The sequence below is a fragment of the Octopus bimaculoides genome, chromosome 2 (genome assembly GCF_001194135.2).
Source record: "Octopus bimaculoides isolate UCB-OBI-ISO-001 chromosome 2, ASM119413v2, whole genome shotgun sequence".
Lineage (NCBI taxonomy): Eukaryota > Metazoa > Mollusca > Cephalopoda > Octopoda > Octopodidae > Octopus > Octopus bimaculoides.
The window spans coordinates 39318593-39331310 of NC_068982.1; the positions used below are offsets into that span (position 1 = coordinate 39318593).

The following is a 12718-nucleotide window of genomic DNA, read 5'->3' on the forward strand; positions in this document are numbered from 1 at the left end:
CACACACACACACACACACACACGCACACACACAAACACACACTTACACACACACTCTCTCTGTCTCTAACACACACTCTCTTCCTCTCACACACAGACACTCTCTCTCTCACCCACACACACATACGCACACATTTAAGAGAGCACATGCACATTTAAGCGAATATGCTTAAGCGAACACATGCATACACGTACATACAGGTTTATATACATATACCTTAGGACGCCTGGAAAGAGGACATTTAGCTGATTAGCAAAAAGTGCTTCCCCTGCATACTCCAAACACTGGCATACCAAGTGCCTCTCCCCTCTCTGCATTTTATATCACTACTTACAGTGGTTTCTGCTCTTTGGAGTCGGCAGGTCACAAGCTAAACCACTCAGACTCTCCCACATTACTCCTCTCTACTTCTCTCGTCACTTATATTTTCTTCCCCACGCAATGATGCGCAATTCTTCAGGCCTTTGGAATTTTAACTCTGCTTATATTATTTGTACGGTGGTCAGCTTCTAGCTATTTAAGAGGAACTCGAGAATCAACTCCAGCGGTCTCAGAGCTCCAAGTTCTCTCTTTAGACAAAGCTGCAATAAGCTATATGCAGTAAATACTCGATTTTAGTATCATTATTAGTTGAATATAACCGAATGCTCATTGTGTAGGATTTGTTCTCCATGTTTCTATTGTTGTCTAACTCCAGGTGAGACCTACACAAGCCGACGTATGATTGATGACATTCCGCAGTTAGCCGCCCCATCGATGGGAAGGTAGGATTTGTGTTAGACTAACTGCTATGTCTTGTAGATTAACCAAGTAGTGATTCTCTCGCTGCTGTGTTTTGCTACTTTACTCACTAGACAAATTCTAATTAGAGATTTCTAAGTTTAGATTATTTTAATTCCGGTACTGACAATTGAAGATATTAACACTATTAACCTACACCAACTATCTAAGCCCTCAGTCGAAGGTGACAAAACAGACTGATAGACTCTGTGTTTCCTCGTCGAATTAAAAACTAAATGGTATATTTGAGTAATTCACTTTCTCTTTAGTACTATCTTTCGTTAATTTATTGTGTTACACATTTCCTTGTGACGTCCAGAATAAACTGGAAAAAAGCCACCATTCTAAATATTTACCTTGATTCTACTAAGTTTTTGCTCATACTTCTTTGATTATAATCGCCATTGGATAAAGGCAGATATAACAGTGCCAAAACAGTCCTTATCGATAATAATGATAGTAATAATAGTAATAATAGTAATAATAATAATAATAATAATAATCCTTTCTACTAGAGGCACAAAGCTTCAAGTTAATGGGGATAGGAATAGTCGATTATATCGACCCCAGTGTTTTACTGGTACTTAATTTATAGACTCCGAATGGATGAATGGCAAAGTCGATCTCGGTGGAATTTGAACTCAGAACGAAGTAACGGGCGAAATACCGCTAAGCATTTCGTACAGCGTGCTAACGATTCTACCAGCTCGCCGCAACAATAATAATTTTTTCTACTGATGGCACAAGGCCTTGAAATTTTGCGGGAGGGGACTAGTCGATTACACTGGTGCTTAATTTATCGGCCACAAAAGGATGAAAGGCAAAGTCGACCTCGCTGGAATTTGAAATCTCTCTCTCTCTCTCTCTGATACTATAATGACCCTTGTTTAAATCTATGTTTGGTAGGAATTATTTGTGTAAATGTTTGTCAATACCAAATCATTTGTTATGATTTGCTTGATCGAATTAAATATTATTTTCAGACAAAATCAACAGCACATGATAACATTTGAAACTTAGCATTATGCGCATGTTTGCCTGGATTTCTTTTGTTTGGAAACGCTTCAGTTTAATTTCCTCAAGTGACTTATTACAAGGCGCATTCCAAAGTTTTGAAGCTTTTTCAGAAGAGACATTAAATTTTAAAGAATCACAAAGCTCTAATCTCTTTCAGATTAGGATCCTGTAACATTAATACACTTGTAGTAGCTCTACAGTCACTTCGTGAAGGCTCCATTGAAGTCCTCCAAACTGAAGGTGTCCAGGACACTTGTCACAGCCTCCTTCATCTTCTTCAGCCTGGAGAACCACCAGAATTCACAGGGATCAAAATCTGGACTCTAAGGAGTATGAGGGACAGTTTTGACGCCCATTTCCATCAAGTAGTTTGTTACCATGATGGAATTTTGGTTTAGTGAATTGCCCTGATATACGTGCTCTGATATTTTACGACGAAATCTCTTCCTGAACTCCCTCAAAATCTCCACTAAGTAATCTTTGTTAAGCACCTGACTAGAGGAAACCTGTGAATATAGATGATGCACTTGCTGTCGACAGAAGAGAATCATCATGAGCTTCCATGCGGCTTTGCTTTGCCTGGCCTCTGGTGCGAGTGAAAAAATAGATGCTCGCCTCATACAAGTTAATTCATAAGCAATCTGGTGCATTTCATAAGTTTCTGTGGTTATTTTACCTAGTTCAGCAAAACTTTATTGCATAGCGAGCTTCTAGCTTGTCTTTATGCCCCGACTGCATTCAGCAAAATTGTCAGCTGTGACAACCACTGTCTAGTAGGGTATGTTCAAAGTGTCGTTACAATCATCTCCTTCAGTCTGGAATTCAAAAAGATATGCAGCTTGGTTTAGTAGATGTATAGTAATGATATACTAAAATTACAATAATCTAGGACAGTTATAAGCGCCTCTCCTAAAAAATTCTGAAAACTTCTGGAATGTACCTCGTAGGTTCCTCAAACTTTTCGAATATGCCACAAATTATTGATTGGCAAAGCGATTTCTCACCCGGAAAGAAATCTGAAATATCTAAGTTCTTCATCTTCTAAGTTTGCTAGACGTCTCTAACCTCATTCCTTTGACATCGGACTTTTGTATGCAGTAAGATTGCTGAAATAGGATTCCGCATCCTAACATAGATTTGCAAATAGATTATTATTCATTGTGTGACATTTAACGAAAGTGATAATTTTAACTTCACCATCTATCACTGCATTTAGCTCAGAACGTTTTTTTAGCCACTAATGCCTTCAATGCAATGAGTGAATATATGCATTGCAGTATTAAATTTAGCCTGAAATACTGTTTTTACAGTCATTGCTACCGTATTATTGTTATTCCACCTCAGACGCAACTTCTTTAAAAAAAAAAAACATGGTGCACTTTGAAGAAAACAAATTTATTTGTTGTATGTTCATCTAATAATCAACAAAATAATAAGTCCTTGTGCATATTATTTTCATATGGCTCTGATAAATTCCAGTAATTGAGTCACATTTGCATTGTCAGTGAATTTGTCAAACTGAATCACAAACTTAGCACTTTCTTTAATTCTGCTCAAATTGGTTATTGAACATTCCTGCAATTCCTTTACATACTGTATTATTTGACATTCGATTTTTCTAATTTAGCCCACATAGTTCTTTCCGCAATAGTTCCTTTGAATCTGTCTATTTACTGATGGCAACACAAGATCTTCGTCAAAGTGTATGTCTTATATTTTTAATTAAACATCGGACCCTATAATATGCTCTTTTATTATGTTTCTTTTTAAACTAGTGTATGGTTTTCAAAAATTTTCTGATTTTCAAAGATTTCAGTAATCTTTCAATAAGCATTAACGAATCACTTCAGTCAGAAACATAACTAATATCATGATACCTTTTTCATTTAAGCGGCTTCATAATTTTATTCCTACGTATTCCAAACAATTTAAGCCGATTGAACGGCGCTCTTCGTGTCTAAGAGCAAAAATAAACATATGTAGCAAAAAGATTCGTTGTACTTCCTTTTTTTTGTGGAGCATTGTTCAGCTTCTACAGTTTGGTTCACTTTCCGATTCTTGTTCCTGCATACACACGTTCTACAGGAACTATTATTCAATATTAAATTTAACCGTTTATGCATGGGAAGGCACTTTCAATTCTGCGCAATAAAAATTAATACTTTGTAAATAACTATAAAAATAAACTGAAAACAATAAGTAACTTGAATTAGTCAAGAACAATCTATATTTATAAGTATTTAAATATCATAAATTCGAAATTAAAGACTTATTTTTATAAGTATTGAATTGATTTTATGTGATATAAAGTTCTTCTGGAAATTTAAAAATTTTAAAATATAGGTCATTATTTCTGGACCTTGGGAGTAAAGTGTCTACAGTCGAAGTTAAATTATCTCAAAAGGCATCTACTGTTGCACTATAACTAATTGCCTGTATATGAAACATATTTCTTGATGGTAACTTCAAGTTCATACATGTAAACACACATCGTTTGAACGCCACTCGTTAAAAAAAAACACAACAACAAAAAGCGCACTTCCCTCTTCTTAGATCGTTAATATACGACTGAACGAAAAACAAAGGGTGCCAAATGTTGCAAAGCACACTATCTAACATGCTTCAAATCATTATATAATCAAAATTTCATTATACTAACCTAATAAAAATGAGTGTTGAAAAAAAGAGAAAGAACGATTTTATTTGTAGATGCTTGGCTGCATCATCGACAAAAATGTTTTCCTCATATTTTCTCTTTCTTTTTTTTTTATTTTAGAATATTGCAGTAACCATTAGATGTGGTCGGTCTCAGTGTATAATACCTCGTAAATTAAGCAAGAACAGAGAAAAGGGTTATGCAGCTCTCTGTTGTTCTGTTCTTGTACAGAATTCGTTTCATATTTGTATTATATTTCTCATAGACAAATTTTCTTGCGTGTATATTTTAAGCATCTTTTTTTTATACTCAGATAAAATACTCTCATAAAAAGCAAACAATTTTTGGTAATCTCTGTGAATATTCCGTGATATCGGATAATTTTTTCACAACACCCTTTGGGTAGCGACCCATTGCTTAAGAAAAAAATAAGTGAACTAGTTAGAATAAAATATTTCACCTGACCTTGTTTTATCTTGACCGTTTCCAATTTGTTCTCTCTAGCAATGTGTTCTAGAAAAACACACAGGAATGCAATACGATTTAATCTCGACAGAAACGCTAAAATAATCGCTCACACACGCATACACTTGCACATGCAATCTCTCTTACGTTCTCTCTGACTCTCTCTTTCTTTCAGTCATCCTTTGTCTACTGCCTTCTCTTGCTCTCTGTTACAGGTTTGCTATTCATGCTGTCCATTCATTCACTCCCATGCACACAATTATACTTTTTATTGAAATTGGCATTTACTATAATTCTTCCTCTTCTCCTTTTTCTCTCTCTATTTTTAACCTGCTTCCACCCCTTCCTTTCTACTTTGCTCTTTCCTTTCTTTTCTATTATGCATTCTTACTCTTAAATTTTTGCAATCCGCATTTCTTCCCTTCCTTTCTTTTTTCGGAGGTCAATACGAGTTGGCACTATTATCACTTTGGCACACTGTAGTGTATCTGTCACTGCTGTTATAATGGTTTCCTTTCATTAAAGATAAGACCTGCGGAATAAAGTAATGAGATATAGTGTGGTGAATTAATGCCAGTCGACATTTTGTTGTTTAAGGTTCACATATTTATGAGAATTGACACTTCATCAAGTAAATAAAAGTTCTCTTGAGTCAAAGAATATCTTACACACATAAACACACACACTCTCTATACATATGTGTACATATACGTACATATATTTAAACACACATACACGTACATATATATAGGTTTGTGTGAATGTGTATGTATAAATACTCCTTGACACACATATAACCATGTGTGTGTGTGTGGTGTGCATAGTGTATGTGTGTGTGTGAAGGGGACGTATTTGTATCTGCCTTACATTATGAAGGCTATGGTGGAGATTTAGCAATAATGTTTTACGTTTTCTTGCATTGCAAGGTAAAAAAAAAAGATGATCTGACGACTAACAAGTAGCCTTAATGTTATTGAAGTGTGAGCTATATTCGCAGGAAGCTTTCCGGCCCAGCGCTTCAAGCTAACAAAAGACTCACCAATTATATCGTGGTGCATAAGCCTAGAACTGCAGCTATTATTGTAGTTGAAATTTCAACACAAAGGAAGGCTCGCTAAAGATTTCGTCCTCTTCTAAATGGTTCTACAAAATCAAAGGTATAAGAGTGGTGGTTAAGAAGTAGCGCAGTTGCTGCTGCTCTTGTTAATACTGGCTTCTGATGCGTCATCACTCCTATCATTTTCCCTTTAGTTAATTTAATGAATACATGTGTTAGTTATCGTCTAAATTCGGTGTGTCGATTAGTGGTTACGACATTCGACGCACAATCGTAAGCGCATTTTGTCCTTGGCTCTTCAACCAGTCATTGAAGTTAGAGCTTGAAGAAAACCGACCGTCTTTGGTTTGAAGATGACGCGTGTTCTTCGATCAGGATAATGCTTGGTCACATACAGAGAGGATGACATTCGAAAGGGTGGAGCAGTTTGAATGGGAAATAATGCCCCACTCGCTATATACGCCGAGCATTACCCCATTTGATTATCATTTATTCCTCAGTCTTCAAAATAATTTGGACGAAAAAATATGAATTCTGTAGACGCGGTTAGGAGAGTATTGGAGGAGTATACGCTCTTCCAGAGAGATGAACGAGTATTGTAGAAAATGAAGCAGAGTATATTTTAGATTAAAAAAAGACTTTATCTTAATTTTGAAAAAATAAAAGAAGTATTAAAAATACCCGCATTATTTATGGAATGATCCAATACTTGCACGTTAATTTTACGAGTACGCCGTTTCGTTGATCGGACCAACTGATGCACTCATCGTCGTAACAGACGGAATGCTAGTTTATATGTGTGTGTGCTGGTGGTGGTGGAGGCATGTGCGCGCATGTGTGTGTATGTATATTTAGTCAAACACTGCATCTTTCTGAAATACTTAATTTATCATCCCGCAATAATTCAAATATGAATTTGCATCAACTTCAACCAATTACATTCACCCTCAAGAGTAAAAATAATGAACAACAAACAAATAAAGGCCAAAACAAGACTATCGTTTCATGTCATACTGGAAAATTTAACTGTTGGTGTTATTTTTCTTTTATTACCACTATCAAATTATCAAAGGCTCAGTCTTTGAATTCTTGTGCTGTTCATTTTCAGGAAGAAAATTTATTAGTAGTATTTTTTGGTTTAGCTAAATTTCAAAGCATCTTTCAGCTTAATTTTATTATTGTTTGTTAAGATGCTTAAGGCTTTCACCGCACTATGATTCTTTATGCATGTGTGTATGTATAAATACAGAAAAAAAGAGAGAGAAAGAGAGTGAGAGAGAGTGAAAGAGAGAAAGAGTGAGAGAGAGAGAGAGAGATGTGAGAGAGCAAGAGAAGAAAGTGAAACAGGCCCACTGATGTGCCGAGGACATCTTTATTGATTTCTATATACATTTATGCATGTATGTATTCCATATGTGCCCTCCCACACACATGTTGAACTATTGACTGATTAATACTTTCTCCATATAAAGGTATCTGACAACATAGCTTCCATCGCAAGCAATACATTTGCATCATCATTGGACCCAGCACTCAAACACTCTTCGAAAAATTTCAAGTATGCACTGTTGTATCTACTTATTCACTTTGTATCATCAAATTATTGTTTCTCAAAACTGTTCCTTTGGAGCAAACAGGTGGGAGTTGGAGGGTGCGAAATCTAAGCTGTAGGGTGGCTGGAGAACCACTGAGCAGTCTAATTTGTCAGTTGTCTGATTTGTTGGTGAAGGTGTGTGTGGTCATTATATTGTCATGGTGATTGTGCATCTTTTCAAATTCTTGTTCAATCTCTACATCTTAACTTCTCTAAGTTTCTTGAGTGTTTTAATGTACTGCTTGTTGTTCACAGTACGACCACATTACAGAAAATCAAGAATTATGACACCCCCAAAAGACACCATGACTTTGTGTGCTGACTACTGGCTCGTCAACTTCTTAGGTCATAGAGAAAAGGCGTGACGTTATTCCATGTACAAAGCTTTATTTCCAGAACATAAAAATAAGGCCATGTTTCATCGCCTGTCATCAGAGCGGAAGAAACTTGTCTTCATTACATTCAGACGCTTCCATTAGATCAGTGCAAACTTCCACCGTTCACGCCTTCAAATCCATTATCAATAACCCAGGTATCCACTTTGCACACACTTTCCGAAACCCAACGTTTTCCATTGTCTTCTGTAATGCACTGTGACCACATTTTAGCTGTGCAGGAAGCTCACGAATTATGACTCCTCCGTCCGTTCGCTATTGATTCGAGTCAGTGATTGAAACTGGTAGTCTCTCATTGTTTGGTTTGTGTAAAACACTAGTTTTCCCATCCTTAAACTTTTCCAACTATTTATGCACAATGCTGATGCCAATGATATCATCTTTGTAAACCGTTTCTAGCCTTCCACAAATGTTGGGTAGCCTGCCCACTTTGTCAAAAATTCATTCATAGAACGTTGTTTCTGCTGGGAAATAATCATTTGCAATAAAAAAAGAACGACAAGAATTAATATAGGCGAAGAGTTACTCTAGCAAGAGATGCAATTTGAACGACCTATGTCAGTTAATAAAATGTTACATTTTTGCATTACTTTCGGTACAACCTGCGTACATGTGTGTATATAATTATCTTTGCATGTGTTCTATATGTTTTAATCTCGTATATTTATTTTTGTTGTTGTCATTTGTTGCTAATTATTTAGTTTAAATACAGTGTTATGCATTAACGTCATTGCAAGAAAGGAACACAGAGGCTTGCTAAGTAGATCAAGAGACATCTATTGGTGTTATATATCGCAGATGCTGTGTAAAGTTAATCCTCCGTTAGCTCATGCTGCTCCTATGAAAAAATATATGCAAGCTGCCAAAGATAACTACAGCAATTATCATATTGAATAATCAAGAGATTACAGATAAAGCTATGTTTATCCACTCTAAGCGTCTTTGCCTTATTATTTATATATATCAGCAGGGGGTGTCATTATGAGATGTAGTAGCTGTAGTGAAGATGTCCGTATTAATGATGCAAGAATAGTAGTAGAGTGGGATGGATTGTAATGTTGGAGAAGGAGGTAGGGAGATTTGCTGACCTCAGAGAAGTGTAGTTCTCCTTAGAAACGAATACACCCTGCGCGAGCTATGACGCTCAGATTAAAAGCAAAACCACAAATAAATACAACAGCATAAAATCTCGAGTAAACAATTACACACACACGCACACAAACACTCACATAACACACACACACACACACACACACACTCTCTCTCTCTCTCACACACACACACTATTTTTTACAAGCTGAGTCTGTGTGAGTTCACTAGTTGGAATTCTCGTTTCCGACCTTTAGTCGCCTGAAGATCAGACACGAGGAACTGCGAATAGATTCACGTGCAGAAATAGCCTTATGTAAATAATGATATTTTACTCTAGCTAACGTTATTGAGTACTCTTCTACATGTCACGCAAGTGTGAAACGGACAAAACTATCCATTATGTATCTGTGTGTGTGAGAGAGAGAGAGAGAGAGAGAGAGAGAGAGAGAGAGAGAGAGAGAGAGAGAGAGAGAGAGAGAGAGAGAGAGAGAGAGAGAGAGAGAGAGGGAGAGAGGGAAAGAGTGTGAGTGAAGGATTATGTGCATGTGTGTGTTGATTATGAAAAATGTTATTATGCAAAAATTCCTGATCCTCATTTACGAATTTTTCATAGCTCTTTCTTATCCCATCCTATTTTTTAGATAAAACCACAGATCCTTACTGCATCGATATAACTAGACTGTGCATTTTTCAAAATCTGTTACATGAATATTCGAACCGTGTATTATACCTGCTTTTTCTAGGAAAGATTCAAAGAATGATGTGTAAAGGCGGTGAGCTGGCAGAACGGTTGGCGCACCGGGCGAAATGCTTAGCGGTATTTCGTCTACCGTTACGTTCTGAGTTCAAATTCCGCCGAGGTCGACTTTGCCTTTCATCCTTTTGGGGTCGATAAATTGAGTACCAGTTACGCACTGGGGTCGATGTAATCGACTTAATCCCTTTGTCTGTCCTTGTTTGTCCCCTCTATGTTTAACCCCTTGTGGGCAATAAACAAATAAGAATGATGTGTCTATTTTGATTTATTATCACGAGATGATTTTAATCTTATTTAAATTTTAGCTGCAAGAATCTGGGAGCAATCTTTAATAAAAAATACAGCTGAACTGAACACAGGCATATCTTTTTATAACACGTTTCGAAGAAAGCAAAAACTGTTCTACATGCATACATGCATGCATACATGCATGCATACATGCATGCATACATGCATGCATACATACATACATACATACATACATACGTACACGCACACATGTTTGTGTGTGTGTGTGTGTGTATATATGTGTGTGTGTGTGTGTTTGTGTGTGTGTGTGTGTGTGTGCGTGTGTATGCAAGTTTGTGTGTGTGTGTGTGTGTGTATATATACACACACGTAGTTAAAGGATGTTCTTAAAGGTATAAATCCTGTGAAGATTAACTAAAGGAAGTGAATCACTATAAGTACTGAGCGTGAGATTATCCATACTTTTACTGACAGTGACATCAATGTTTCGGTACCAGTTGGCAACCTCAGTCTGTTATCTGTACGACACACCCCTATTGGCAAATCTTGGACGTCACTTTGCAATAGATTAACTATATATATATATATATATGTGAGCATATGTATATTTGAGTGTGTTTTGTGTGAGTAAGCTATCTGTTGTCATTATTAGTGTCACACTAATCCTGCACTAACCCACAGGATGTATTAAGTTGCGATTACTCACACTGAAGTGCTTAAACAATTCTTTTCTAGAGTTTGTAAAGATAGAGCTATTAGCATAATGGCTCCAAGCAGATCAATGCCATAAATTGACGCATTGTTTACCACAACATACTTACCGTTAATGCATTCTTTTTACTTGTTTTAGACATTTGACTGCGGCCATGCTGGAGCATTGCCTTTAGTCGAACAAATCAACATCAGGACTTATTCTTTGGAAGCCTAGTACTTATTCTATTGGTCTCTTTTGCCGAATCGCTAAGTTACGAGACGTAAACACACCAGCATCGGTTGTCAAGCGATGATGGGGGGACAAACACATACACAAACATACACATACACATACACACAAGCACACACACACACACACACACACACACGCACACACACACATATACGACGGGCATCTTTCAGTTTCCTTCTACCAAATCCACTCACAAGGCTTTGGTCGGCTCGAGGCTATAGAAGACACTTGTCCAAGGTTCCACGCAGTGGGACTGAACCCTGAACTATGTGGTTGGTAAGGCTGAAGGATAGGTGGAAAATACATAAAACTCTTCTCAAAAGATGAATGACTTTTTCGAGGAGTAGTGGCAACCGTTCTGCTTGTACTCGGATGCCTGGAAATCATCTTCAAAGTGAAGTGCGCAGCTATGTAATTAACATATATGAATATGATCTGGAAAAGCTTTTACTCCCCACTGCCCATCCCCACATATTTGAGTAAAACATCTTGTGCAGAATGACAAAAAAATAGTAACACGAAAAGACACACACAAGACGTAGACAAGCTGATCCCTCGTCAGTTATCGACGAAAAATTCATGTAATAGCTGTATGGCAAGAAACTTAATTACCAACCACATGGTTCCAGGCTCAGTTCCAGTCCGTGGCACCCTGGGCAAGGGTCTTTTACTATAGCTTCGAGCCGACCAAAGCCTTGTGAGTATATTTGGTAGACGGAAACTAGAAGAAGCCCGTCTTATATATATCTATATATATGTGTGTGTGTGTATGTGTGTGTGTGTGTGCGTATGTGTGTGTGTGTGTGTGCGTGCGCGCGCGCGTGCGCGTGTATTTGTGTCGCTGTTTGTCCCCCATCACCGCTTGACTACTGGTGTTGGTGTGTTTACGAGCCCGTAACATAGCGGTTTGGAAAAAGTATGGATGGGTGTTTGTATACATGTGTCTCCTGCTGAGTAGAACGTATGAGCCATGCAGTTGTTTTTTTTGTCAAATGAACTATCACCTCATTGAATTAGTATGTATCACTCTGTACAATTTACGGACATGTGTACTCTACTCTGATGTTGAACAGTGCGCGACAGTGTAATAAGAGTGAACCATTGAATATTGTCAACAATCCATTCATCTCCCTAATTCCATTTATAAGGCATGAGCGGTACGAGGCTACCTTGCAATGGTATGGAACCCACGTTCTCATGATTGCGATGTAAACGACGCATCGTGTCAGAAGACTGTATTCTCCACTTCCCCTGATAGATTTGATATCATTGGGTATCATCTCACTCTCATTGATATTGAAAATTTTCTTCTATGCTATTCTGGAAATGTAGTCTTAAAACTGGAAGCACGCTTTAGACAATGTTGGTCTTGATTTATAAAAGGATGCGATAATCATGGCGGAACGTAACTAATTTTAGACACATCTCAGCACGGTGAACTTAAATATAAAATTACGATCAGCTACAATAGACTAATGGAACGCTTTTCAAGGCTACAATGCCCTCACTATCAAGAGCAAGTATATAGGCGCAGATAACGATTGTGAAGTTAAGAAGCAAACTGCTTAGCCTATTACACTCTACCTTGGCAAGTGTCTTCTGCTTTAACCTCAGGCCGAGAAAATCTTATGCGTGGATTTGGCAGATAGAAAATGAAAGAAGCGCCTGTCACACACACACACACACACACACGCACACACACACACACA

The 12718-nt window shown here is 37.3% G+C and overlaps 1 protein-coding gene across 3 annotated transcripts in view; it reads left to right on the forward strand.

Moving 5' to 3' along the window:
* LOC106879951 (uncharacterized) overlaps positions 1 to 12718 on the forward strand; it is a 143466-nt gene that overhangs the window by 29041 nt on the left and 101707 nt on the right. The window contains exon 2 of one of the 3 annotated variants that reach the window (XM_014929711.2): positions 699 to 765. The exons of the other annotated variants lie outside the window; for them this stretch is intronic. Coding sequence (XP_014785197.1) covers positions 699 to 765 — 67 coding nt within the window. The remainder of the gene's footprint in view (positions 1 to 698; positions 766 to 12718) is intronic. 3 annotated transcript variants of the gene reach the window in all.